The 13358-nt window shown below is 45.8% G+C and overlaps 1 protein-coding gene across 1 annotated transcript in view; it reads left to right on the top strand.

Annotated features, from left to right (window-relative positions):
- Positions 1–293: 293 nt before the first annotated feature.
- The window catches only part of PPM1H (protein phosphatase, Mg2+/Mn2+ dependent 1H), a 133040-nt gene continuing 119975 nt past the window's right edge, over positions 294–13358 (top strand). The window contains 1 exon segment of the mRNA XM_042815991.1: positions 294–529. Coding sequence (XP_042671925.1) covers positions 294–529 — 236 coding nt within the window.

Below are 13358 nucleotides of genomic sequence, written 5' to 3'. Positions count from 1 at the left end.
AGGGTGGGGGCGGCCCGTGCCCGGCGTGCGCCCGGAGCCCGCGGGCGCCGCAGGAGGAGCAGGAAGCGCCCGGGCGCATCCCGCCGCGCTGTCACATGACTCAGCAGCCGCCGCCGGGCTGAGTTCAGCCGGCGCCGCGCCGGGAGGGGGGGGGGGACCTGCCGCTGCCGCAATGAGCCCGCGGCCCCGCGCACGCTGAGCCCGCGCGCCCCGGCCCGGCCCGGCCCCCGTTGCGGAAGCTCGGCGGGGCCGCCGCCGGTCCGCCGCTCCCCGCGCTGCGCGGCGGCGGTACTATGCTCACGCGGGTGAAGTCCGCCGTGGCCAATTTCATGGGCGGCATCATGGCTGGCAGCGCGGGCGCCGAGCACGGCGGCGGCGCGGACCTGCCGCTGCGCTTCCCCTACGGGAGACCCGAGTTCCTGGGACTGTCCCCGGACGAGGTCGAGTGCTCCGCCGACCACATCGCCCGCCCCATCCTCATCCTCAGCAAGGAGACGCGGCGCCTGCCCTGGACCACGGGCTACGCGGAGTGAGTACGGCCGCGGGCAGGTGGAGCCCTTCCCTTCGGCCCTTCCTCCGCCTCCGCAGCCCCGCGGCTCGGCGTCCCGCTCGGCGCCTATCGGCCGTGCCTTGGCAGAGCCGTCCCGGGCCTGCGGGGCGGAGGGAGCTCCCGCGGTGCCGTGCGGAGGTCTCGGCCACGGCTCCGTACCTGGGCGTGTGGGAGACGCGGAGCGGATGGGAGAGTGGCGGCTGCGGGAGGGCTGGGGGTGGCGACTTTTGGTATCGGGACTGCGGAGGAGATGGGGAGCGACTGCGCTCGCTTGTGGCTCGGGGACAGAAATCCGTTGGTGGCGAACCTCGGCTCGGTGCGTGCGTAACTGCTTCCCCCTGCCCGTGAGCGCGGGCGGGCTGGGTGCACCTTAGCGAGCCTCGACCGCGTTGGTCGGGACCAGGTAGTAGTCCTAAACACGAACAGCCTCGGACTCAGGGCAGCGTTTGGCCGTGGCTCCTTAGCCCCTGGCAGCGGAGCAGCTGCAGGGCAGCACACGTCCTTGCACCTGACTCCCCCCTCCCCCCCCCCCCCCCCCCGATGCTGGGAGCAGGTCTGAGGATGCGGCTTCTCTCTGCTGCTGTCTCCAAGTCTTGGCCGTTCCTGGCCCTCCGTGTCACTCCAGCTGGCATCGTACCGAAGTTCACTGGCTCAGCTCGTCCAAGCTGGTCTGTGTGGGCACCGTCTCTTTGGGCATATGTGAATTCTTAACAAAGCTCCTGCAAAAACTGCAGTGAGGTGCTGATGAGTGATTGCTAGCCTTATTTAAAAGGTTCGTATGAGTTGCTGCATCACTGGGGATACTCAAGTAAGAGGGGAGACTTACAGAAGTTCAAATCAGACTGTTCTCCTCAGATCATTAGAACTGAATATGTTACTGAGCAAATTTCCTAGGAACTCTAAGTTTAAATGTTTAAAAGTAAGCTCTAATTGTTCTGCTGCTATAATTGAGCCTCAAATGCAGTTCTTTACCAAAGCAATAAGTGCTGCTATTCTTAGCTTGTGTGTGGAGCGGTGGCTCTTGGTGGGTGGCTGTGGGCCCAGGTGTGTGCAGCTCTACTGCCTGCACCCTGGGCAGTCCATGAGGGTGCCAGGACTGTTCTCATACAGGTGTTCTGCTGAGCTCTGAGCAATTGAGTGAACTGGGAGGTGTAACTAAGTTACTGGCCTCCATTCCAATTGCTATCCGTGTGAAAAGAGATCAGCCTTTGCTTTTATCACCTGGTTGTTTCCCTTTTCTTGCCTCATCCTCTCCTGTACAGCCCTGGTTGCAGTAACTGACTTCAGCATTGACTTCTTTGCTATCAAAAGTGCTGTCAGGCTGTTTGCTGTCAGGCTGTTCCCAGTCACATCCGTCTGCTCCCCAATGTGGGCTTTGGTTGCAACCAGAAGATGTCAAAGCGCTCATGGCGCTGGAGTGAGGAAGGAAGCAGTACTGCCAACATTACATTGCCAGCCAAAGTCTGTGCCACAGACATAGCATGCAAAAAATAAGAAGGAGATAGGGGCAAAATTGGGTTTTGCCAAATTTGACATTTTTTTTTCTCCCCTCCTCTTGAGCTGTTCCCAGGCTATCTGAAAATAATTGCAGGAGTTACTTGGAGGTATATTTTCTAAGTATCAGTTTTCCTTTTGGAATGCCTTTGAATTAAATAGAGAAAAGAGAAAATAGCAGGAAGGTCAGATGATTCTTTTCCGTATTTTTAAGTTTGTTTGCTAGTGGAATGTGGGGGAGGAAGTACTTGTATACCATCACTTAACATTGTGTTAGCATCTATATTACGGAAACTAGCAGAGCAGTTTGCCTCTTAGTGCAATGCAAATGAGCACTTGCAGGAGTACTAAGGGTTCATATCCTCACCAGTGGCTTGTGGCATGGGCCTGGGGCAGTGGTTTGCTGTGTTGCATCAGGCTGTTGGCAGCAGGTGCTCTGAGCAGTGACACCTTGAAGTTAAGGAGAGGTTTGTTGTAGGCTTAAAAAATCGGGATTTCATCCAGGAGAGAGTATGTTCTGCCTTTGTGTTTGCCAGCCATGCACACAGTAGGATTGGAAGTGGAGGATTTATGCTCCATGCCCAGCGCTGGTGCTTGCCCTACTGTCTTTGGAGGAGGTTCTGTCCAGAGAACAGATCAGAAGGCACTTCAGGATGAGAACTGGTTCCTGTGCTGTGACTAAAGCAGTCTGAGTCCACAAAGTAGGTCATTTTTTCGAGGGACTTTCTTTTGTACTTTTGGTTCCTAAGGACAGAGGTTCCTTCCCACCTTATGTAGAAAAGCTCATCCTGTTGTTTACTTCTCTTCCTTAGCATCTGTGGCATATGCCTATTCACCAGCCCTGTCCCACCAGAGCAAGCCCTGCTCTTTCTCCTGCTCCCCATTTTCTTGCTTAGCTTGTACTGAACTTCTTCGTAATAGATATTTTTGCAATGTTGCTCATCCATGTCATATTTTAAGTAAGTAATTTAAAAAAAAAGCTATCTTTGTGGTGTTATGCAGTTAAATGTAAATTAGCATTTAATTTTTATTATTAGCTTTCACTCTTTTAGTGGTATAATCGTTACGCAAAGCATGTAGCAGGCAAATGAAATCTTCAGAAGCATACTTGGTGCTGGGATAAAACATCACCACTTCCTGAAATTTCAGTAGGAATCCCACAGGGATTTGGCTTTGCTTAGTGAGCAAACTGAAAGCTGTCTTTTGGAACATCTGTCCTGCCTCCTGTTATTGCGTGGAAGACTTGAGACACTGAAGCCCAGTTCATCCCGTTCTACAGAGTGGCGAAAGGCTGTTGGTAGATGTTTCAAAGAAAGATGCTCTTATGCCACAGGCACTCTTCTAGTGGCCAGCAAACTGGGTAGAAACAAAATGAACATTGTATCCTACATCTAGCAAGCTTTTTGATTGTCCTTACAGGCATCCTTTTGCTTAGGAATACTTTTTGAATCAAGGGCGTCCCTAGCGTATCTGCAGAATGTGGTTAGCTGATACTTATTAGGAATGGCTGAGGGAGAGAGCAGTCTGTTAGTAAACATTCCTTTAAGTCTGCCTTTAATCCTGGGGGTGGGGGGGGGGGGGGGTTAAGGAGGCTGAGGCTTGCTACTTGCTGAGAAGTGATTTATTTCAGTTGAGGGGGAGAATCCTGCCTGACACTGCGTTTGCTCCTTGCCCCCTGCCCTCTGCAGGCAGCTGTGCTCCAGGGCTGTGGGGCTGCACCATGAGCTGCTTGCTGAGCTGCTGCTTGGATTGCCCTGCTGCCATGAGGAATACTTCTGTAGCTGCTTTCTGTGCTGATTCTTAGTGTTACAACCTTGCAGAGCTTCTGCTAAGCTGCTATCAGCCTCAGTCCTGAACTCTGAAAGCGTATAGGCAGCAGTAGGGATGGAGTGTGTAGCATTAGGTGGCTTAGATAGCATTCACCCATGTCTGAGCTCTGCCCGTATCATTGCTTTTCACCTTTCTGTCTGTCTATCTTGTTCCTACCTTGAAAGCAGAGCACGAATGGGATGGAGCAATGTTCCCTCCTGCCTGATTACGTGTGGCGTGCAAAATGATTGATCCAAGATTGGCAGTTGACAAAGAAATGGTCTGCCTTGTTCTGGTGAAGTTACAGAGAAACTGTAACAAATGACATTTTGTGTAAGGAAAGCAAAACTTCAGCCACATTCTTCACCTGTGTTGTATGTGAATGTTCATATGTGGTTGTCCAGAACTCAGTGCAGCAATTGCTGTTCTAAATAATGAGTCCTTTGATGGACTCTAATTTGCTTTTTCTGTATCAATTGCTATTCTCTCTGTTCTCCATTCTTACCTTCCTAAGGTCCATTTGGAGGCTATCAAAGAACACTATTAAAAGCACTTTAAACACAGGATTAAGTGCAACTTGGAAGGAGGCTCAGTCATGTTGTCTGTGCCTTCTTATGCAAAGGCTTGTTTAGCTTTTCTTCTTTAATCTCTGAATTATGCTCTAGATATCTGCACAGCTCCAAGTTATAATAGGTAAGCAGAAAGTAGGCTTTTGTGGTGTGTGTGTGTCTTGGCTTTATAAAATCAGTTTGTTACTCCAGCAGTGCCTTTTGCTTGATGAGCCACAAAGTCCAGGCTCTTTTTTCCATAATGTTACATTTCAGAAGTCTAGCGATGCTGTGGTTTCCCTGCTCTGCAGGCATGCAGCAGCAATTACATTTTCTCTGTGTGCTGACCCATAATGGGTACAGAGTCGTAGGTGAGATATTACAGCTGTGTCCTTCTGCAGCCTTGTAACTAAGGTGCATTGTTATAGCAATACCTTAAGTTGAAAATGAAGAAGGAAGAAAGGAAGCTTACGGATTTTTTTCCACTCTAAGTACCAGTTGCTTTGTAAGGCTGGTGATGTTGCATCATGTCTTCTCGTGCTGTGTTAGTTTATAGGCAATGAGTGTACGTGAGGGACTGTGTGAATGCTTTTTACTGAAACTGTTAGAGGGGTTTTTTTGGCCATCCTAAATTTTAGGTTGTCACAATCAAGATAAAACTTGTTCATTGTCTGGACTAGGGTAATGAAGTGATAGTTTTCCATCTGAAGTTCAAGGCAGGTAAAAGCTTCTTGCAGCTGGGAGGTGGGATAAACCAAAGCAGAGGAATTGCTTGTCCTGAGTCGGACAGTATGTCAGTGCTGGAGGTCAGCACAGGTCTTGCTGCTCTTCATCTCTTATCCTGATCCCGTTGCCTGCTGCTAACAGGCGAAAGCTCTGCGGTTGGCTCCTGTGAGTTGCAGGTTAGGTTCTCCTTACTGGGAGCCTGTTTTGGAACCATCAGCTGGGAGCATGACTCATCCCTGCATGTAAACAGGTTTTTGTCTGTGCTCTGCTTGGTATAGATATCAGAGGCATAACATGCCCAGAAAGACGAATGCCTTTTTTTGTCTTGTTCTGTTTGTCTTTTTTCTTTGGGTTAAATACACAAAAATAATGAATTACTTTCCTTTAAACTTTTTAAAATTTTGTTTGCTCTTCTCCACATCTGGATAAAATTATGTTCCTTTATTTTTTCTGTAGTTCGGAACATACGGCTGGGTAGGACCTGATGGATGAGCTAAAAATTCAAATCCCATTTGTGTACCTAAAGTAGGCTGAATGCTCTTCCTGCGAATGAATTATTCTTTTATGCATAATGTAATCTTAACTTTAATATACATTGCCAAACTTATTTAAACCTGGACCCATAAAAAACAGCCTATGGGAACCTCATGGTAGTTGTAAGAGCTTCAGAAATCCCTCTCCCTGTGTAAGAGCTTATACCATAACATTTAATATTTATGTAATGCCTCTAATTTGCTGAGTGCTTTGCAAATAATAATTTCAGAATAACCTTTGAGAAAAATGTACATGTGCAAATGTTCTGCTTTCTCAGATAAAGAAACTGAGGCAGTGAGGATGAGCTTTGGTGGGAGGGTGTGATATGCATGTGGAAAATATGTCCTGAGTTCAAAGCTGTGCGCTTGGACGACACGATTTTTCCTGCCTTTGTGTGCTTGGCTTTTCCTATGTGGTCTCTGATTTCTTAGAACTAATGGGGAGAGGAGGGGAAAAAGGGTAAATCATGTGCTCTGGTGTTTCTAATGTTGTCTGAATTGCATGCACATGATTCTCTAAGAGGCAAGTAGGAAATCCATCCTCCGTGCTGCCTTGTGCCATTGGCCTGTGGCTGAGGAGGAGTGCTGTCTGAGGAGCTCACTAGGTCCCAGTTCCCGAATATAGAGGAGGCACCATCAGTGTTCGGTGGACACTCCTTCTTGCTCCTTTGCCTGGGATACAGCTGCATTGCATTGCTCAGGGAGGTGCGTGCCATAAAGAAATGTGACAGGGCTTTGCCCCTGACGGTGGGCCTCTTCCAGTGCATCAGTGTGATCAGATGAAACATGCTTGTGTCGACCTTGAAAGGAAGCAGAGCTGCAAAGCACAGTTATCCCAGTGATGAGTCCTGTGAAGTATATGAGGAGGGAATATGTTTTGTGATTCTAAGGACTGGTCAGTCAATTCTGTGTTGTGCTACATCCCTTGTAAGACTCTCTGTTGAACACGGTGCTCTAAAATTCAGGAAGTCTTCCTGGACAACTCCAGCTCCATGTGAATTGTGCTTTTTGTTGTTTCTTAATTAAGCTAAAAATGAAGCAGGAAGAGGAAAGTGACTTGTAAGACTCGGTTCCCACTTGGCCAGTTGCATTCACTAAGTGGAGTTTGTGTTCGGGATGGCTGCCTGGAATAGATGGCAATAACCCGTGTGGATTTGCTGCTGCTTCATTGGGTGGAGTACAAGAGGTCATGGTTTCAAGTGCTCAGCCTACAAAGATGTTCTACCCTTCCAGCCCAAACCCAACTGGCGCAGTGCGGCCATTTTCTTCATTTGGGATCTGTATTTGATCATTGTGTTCATTTCATTCCCTTCTCTTTCTTTTGTTTAATACCAAAGGTTGCATTTGCAATGCACAAATGCTGTGTGGCCACAGACTTGATGACTGCGGTGATGCTCTTCCCAGAGCTTCACCAGAAAAGGCAGGGATTTAATGGGTCCTCCATCATGGCTTTTCACTGTGATAACACCCTGATACCATGACTTTGTGCAGTCAGACCATCTTCACTCTTCAAGGAGGGAGGGTTGGGGGAAAAGTGGGTTCCTGCTATAATAAAATAAATGCTTGTTTTATGCCATGACAGTGGGTTTGGGGAGGGGGACAGCATCTGTGTGTTTTCACAGCCGTTTGTGTGTTCAGTCTGTGGTGGTTTGCAGACCACACTCTGGCACTCTGCATGCCATTGCTTCAGGACTGCTGTAGCAAAGTGTACTTGGACTACCGTAAGAGGTCTCCAAGATTGTCTTGGGATCCTGTTGTAGTCATAGCACTCCTTCCAAAGTCTTTTCAGTTTAATTCTTCTGTTAAACCACAGGTCCTACAGCTAGGTGGCCTTTGTATTGTCCTGCCTGTGTCCCTACCCTCTACTGAAAGGCACTGACAGGAAATATCTCACTGTGCCTTTGCTCCTGCAGTGAGCCCTTTCAAATTTCCCAGTTTGTTCTGTGTCCTTTATGGCCTGTTATGATAATTTCTACTCTCCAAGTTCCCTGCAGAGAGGTGAAAGAAATCCAGTTCCAGCCAAGCAGATTTTTTTTTTAATCATCTTGGCCAACACTGAATCATTGAGGTTAAGTATTGTTTGTCTTTAGGTATGTGTTAGAGGCTTCCTTGGAAGCAGATGATTCGCAGTGTGTTGTTGTAATGTTGTAAAATATCTACCAAACAACTATTGGTCTCGTCTCTGGTGGAGTCTCATATTGGAATTGGGACAGAGAATAGCTCTTCAGCTCTTGGCTTGGACACTGCTCTGTCCCGTGGGGTAGTCCAAGGAAGAAAAACAAGAAATTACCCCTCGGTTCCTCTGTGATCTTAGTATCTTCAGCTGTAGCAGATCACCATGTGATTGGGCCTAAGCTTTTGTCTTGTTGTGTAGGTATAATATCTAGAAGTGTAGCACTATAGGCATTGCTTCTTTGAGTTGGAGGCTTTTTGTTGGATATTGGAAGACTCACTTCTAGTGAAGGTCGATGAGTTTCTTAAAGTGCCACTGATTTTTATTTTATTTTATTATCTTCCCCCCATTCCCCTTAATTGAGTGAAGTTGTTTATCACTTGTTGTGGGCTTCTTTCTTTTTGATGGGTCATGTGGAGGAGAAAACAAGAAGCTGGAAGTCTGAGCGTGGTAAGCAAGCCTTCCTGTAGCATGAAGTTTGGAAGAGCACTCCTGAGATGACTGCAGTCCCCAGGGTAGCCACTGGGAGCCAAGTCCTGCCCAACAGTTGCAGTTCCTGATCCATTTTGAGGTGAAATCTGTTGTGTTCAACCTGTCACAATCTGCACGCGTTGGGCTTGTTGAACAGCACAGACGTGCTCAAAAGTCCGCTTCTCTGCACCTCTGTTGGCTTTGGTGTCTGTGCAGGGGGTTTAGTGCTCCTGAGAACCCATTAATCCCCCTGGCTCTGTTTCAGTACAAGTGTCTTGGCATTCTGACTCTTTGATCTTAGTTTTTTTGTTTATTTGTTCAGCAGTATGTGATGCTTTGCAGAAGCTTGTGCATTAAGACTGGGTTTCTTAAATTACTGCTTATGTTGTTTTTTGTTTTTTTTTTTTTTAGAACAACATTTTAGAGAAAGTGCCTTTTCTTCCAAGTCTGTTTTAATGGTGTTTGTTTTAGGAGTGAATACTAAAATTTGCTGCTGAGATTGACTCTAAAACTCGGTTCAAACTAGTTCTTGTTTCTCTTTGCTGCACTTATTTGTAGATGTCTTGACTGAAAGAGGAAATAAGTCTTTTTTTTTTTTTTTTTCCCCCCATTTCTTTCCAGAGGCTTACACACTGGATCTTAGTTCAAACTTGTAATGTTTTCCCCTCAGAAGTTCTAAAAGCCATAGAGTAAGCTTGTGCTGCATGTGTGGTGTTGCTGGGGAATGGAGCACGCCTTTTGATTCAGGTGTTTGGGTAGGTGTTCAGAAGTGAAAAATAGTGATAATAAAGCTAACTCCAATGAATATTGTTGCCTAAATCATCGCATACATCATAATGTTGTGAGTTATTGGTCTGAAATGAGCAATTTCCATTTTGCAGAATATAAATCAAACTTTTCCATCATCTTTCCACCCTTCTCTCGAAAAAACCTAAGATTTTCAACCATTTTCATGTATCTTTTGAAGGCGAAAATTTAAATCAAGCACATGTGCTCTAGGGTGATATTTTCAGGAAATAAGATAGACAAGAAAATGTAGATGACCACTTCTTTAGGCTGGGGCTCCCTCAGTGTACTTCTCAATGTCATTTTAAGGTCTTTCTGTCCCACTCCAGTAGTGCAAAGCTGGGAATTACAGCCGAGCAAGCGCCTTCTGCAACTCCTCCTGCATAATCCACTAAAACCCCAGGTCTGTGGATTGTAATTCTATTAGCTGTTAATCAAATGAAGTCGGGAAGAATGCAGCTGGCGTGCAGGAATGTGGGAAGTTCCTTATCTCAGGCTGTAATCCTGCTTTTACAGGAAAAAAAAATAAGTTCTAGGCTAATGTGATTAACTGTAATCCCATTCTTGGTTGGTTTGAGAGAAATGCCTGATGCCTACATCACCAGCTAGCTCTGTGGAGCACCTATAGGGTTTCTGTGAAGGGGCTGAGATTTTGCTACTCAGCTGGTTGTCTTGGGGGCAAAAAAAACTTAGCAGCAAGACAGAAATGAACTCTCATAGTCAGCACTTAGATTCTAGTCTTTGTTTAGAAATCTGAAACTAAGAAACTAAGAGGATGTAAGTGGAAACACAAAATGAACATAATCCTTTCAGGTACCTACGTGTATGTATAAACATGGGCAAGAAACAACTTACAGGTAAACTACAAATTGCTCTTTAGAGTTTTGTAGGCCCCAAGGTTTACATTAGGATCCTGTTATTTGCTAATACGTTACTGCTGCTGACGGAATTGGTATTCTGGTTTATTTAATGCAGACAAGGGACAGGACTGTCTGGTAATAAAACTGCAGCTTTGTGTTGAAGTGAATGAATGGCCTGGGGAATTTTTTCCCACTGGGGCATGTGTTTTTCCTTTCAGCATTAAGGGAGTGAGTATGCTAGCTTCTGTTGAGAGGTTGGTATGAGGTGTTAGAAATGTTGCTAGAGAGGGAGAGGTGGGGCTCTTCATGAAAAGAATGGAAAATACCTTGGCGTGTGTATTGTTGGCCCCAGCATGAATGATGAGCTGCTCTGAGGGCAAATATCATCTTTTTGCTGTGTGAAGTGCAAAGTGCAGCCTAAGATCAAGGTTTTCCAAGGCCACATCATTTGAAGGTTGGGTGCTGTCAGCTGGTAGCTTTTGGGAGCAGGGGCTCCCAGCACTGACATTACTGGGGCTTGTCCTTGTTTCCAGGGGACATTACAGGTGAGGTATGAGGTAGCTGTGGGAACAGGCAGAAAAATGCCCTGTTCACATCTTGTTCATTGGCTGGACAAATTGAAAATAAGTGTGGCTTGGAGAAGGTAGGAGATGCGGGAGAATTTATGCTGCAACAAAATGCTGTAATGCACATCCAGTCACCAGCTACAAGTAGTCAAGTTGATATTTGGAGAGGTTGTACCAGACTGCCTTCTTTACGAGCAAAAATTATGAGATAGTTTAATTACAGTGTAAGGCATGCTGCCTTGCTCACAGTTGCTTACAGACCTGAAGTTCTATGTATGCGTTCCCTCACAGTTTCCTCTACTGCTAGCAAATCTCCTAGGGCTGTCATGTGTACATGTGACCTTAAAAAAAAGAAATAAAAACAGAAATATCAATTAGTTGAAGGAAATGGTTTTGTTCTTCTTCCCTCTTGAAACTTCATTGGATTCCCTGAAGAAATTGGAAAGACTAGGTGAATTAACTAGATGGATTTAAGCATGGAGAAACATAGGGATGGTTGGTTAGGATGATGTGAACAGCTGTTACGTAGGTATGTGGTTTGAAACTACTATAGCCTCTCCAGCATCCTTTAAAAGAACTACCCAAAATAGTTGCTGAGGGTATAGTTCAAAAGCCGAACAAAATGTTAGAATGCAAAGGAAGTGGGGTGCAATGGGTTGCATTCAAAGCACAGTTGAGAATAGTGTTCACACTTAAATATGGGGAAAGCTAAAATGGAGAAATAATGACTGTGGAAAAACAGTTAGTAAATTCAGAGGAATTAGGAAATGGGAACAGAAATCAAGCCTGTGAAAGCTGGAGAGAGCACTTTGAAGGTAACCTGAAGTATTTTTGTACCAGGGGAAGTTTTAACAGGAATAGAAACATCTATCACAGACCATAAGCAGTAATAAAAGATGACGCTTCTCTCCAAGTTGGAGTATGTGGGTACAAGTCCTTGTGTGAGGACATACAGTGGTGACAGGCCACTTTGGTAGGTTGGGGCCTTTTGTTTCACGGTGCCCAGAGGTCTTGGATCGGTCAGTGAAACTCATATTAGAGGTAGGTGTCATGAAAACCCAGGGGCTTTTTTTTCCTTTATATTAAGGAAGATATAACTTTTGATGCTCTGCTGCTTGGCAGATGAGTCTGTTAATGCATTAATTGCCAGAAATTGCTCTGATATGGCTGGGTTCATTCCTTCATTAACCTGGCATTTCTCAAACTTCCACTGGGGATTGCAAGTCTGCAGTTGAAAGCAGGGTGCCACTGGGGGACATAAGCTGAGCTGCCATGAAAACTCTCTCTGGTGCGTTTCTGTTAGGAATGGCAGTCAGTCCAACATGCGGGAGAAGGCTCTTCCATGGAGACTGCAAAGAAATTGAAAAAAGCAGCACAAACTGTACTGAAAAGCAGCATATAGATTTTCTGCAATGGGAGGGAATTCTTTCTTAAACTGAAGTCCTTTTGTAAGGTTGGGCTTGGAAATCATCATGTTTTAGTAGTCCATGGTACCTTAGAAAGTAATTTTTTGTTTGAGGATGGATATGCTTATTTTATGGAGTCCTGAAATAAGAGCTTTTTCCAACATCTCTAACATCTGATTCTTCACCTTTTTGTTCTTGTATAATGTTTTAGCTAGCATTCCTGAACAAAAAAGCAGAGGAAATATATATTTATATATGGGAACAGCTGTCCTTTTTCAGTTCTCTGTCTGCATCTGCTGTTGAGATCCTCAGCCCTCCAGCAGCATGGCGGAGCTGTGCACTTCCACACCGCCCTCCCCAACCTCGTGGGAGTTGCCTCAGGGAAAGGACTTGGCAAAAATAAACACGCTGCTCCAATAAACAGTCGAGCATTGTTACAGGCAGGTTACAAGACTGGTAGCACAAAGGTGCGTAAGTAGCAAATGGGTGAGTCAGAAGCATTCAGCAAAATAGCTCTGTCTGGAGGAACAGCAAGATTGGCTTGACTTTTAAAATGAAACTGGAGTTTGAAAATTGTTTCCCATGTGAGTGTTTTAACAAGTCCTGAAGGAACCAAACTATCTCCAGAGAAACAGTTATGCTGGCTAGCAGCATGGAGCAGGTGGGATTTGCTCTCCAGGCAGACACTTGCAGCACAGAGCACCTGGCATGGCAGCAGCCTATCATGCAGAGAGCAAGGGGAGTAAGTCACATGTGGAGCAACAGCGTGTTTTGCAGGAGAGCTCATCTTACCTGGAACTAAAAGGATGCTTGTGTAGGCAGGGATAGGGGCAGTGTTATTTCAGGGAGTGGAAAAACACGGTGGGGTTTTCATACAGCAGGCATGTAGTAAGCTTGTTTGCTTGCTGCTGCTAGAATGTCTTCATGAGCTATTACTCTCCTACATCTGAAATAGTGAAACACATTTTATGTACAGGTAATTGCTCACACAATATTCTTCAGCAAAGTCAGTTGTAAATTAAATTGCAAGTAAACCTGGGAAGCTGTGTGAGCCGAGCTTTGTAGAAAATAAACCTTTGGGGATATGGGAGGAAGTGTGATTGCAAACTTGGGAATGGAAGAGTTTCTTCTTGCTTTAGTTGAAACTGTGTGAAATCTGAACAAATACCTGAGATATGGAAGTGTGTTAGGCATTTCTTATGTTGCTGTGTAAGTTGTGATTACTCTTCTACCAGGACTTGATGTGCTTATAAGAAAGGCCCTCTCTTTTTCCTTTGTTTACCTACTGCCCTGTAGCAGTAGGGGATGGAGAGTTGCAAAAGCTTTTATTTTGCAGCAGTGCTGTTGAGTTTTGTGTGGACAAAGGGGGCTGGTGGTAACACGGCTGTAGAGTAAGAAGCAGGATCTATGCTCTTCAGCTGAGGAGAAGGATGAAC

The sequence above is a fragment of the Centrocercus urophasianus genome, unplaced genomic scaffold, assembly GCF_019232065.1.
Source record: "Centrocercus urophasianus isolate 14NV4802_14NV808 unplaced genomic scaffold, USGS_Curo_1.0 seq_15, whole genome shotgun sequence".
In the NCBI taxonomy this organism is placed as follows: domain Eukaryota; kingdom Metazoa; phylum Chordata; class Aves; order Galliformes; family Phasianidae; genus Centrocercus; species Centrocercus urophasianus.
The sequence above is the reverse complement of the archived record's forward strand: the minus strand, read 5'-3'. Positions and strand labels throughout refer to the sequence as shown.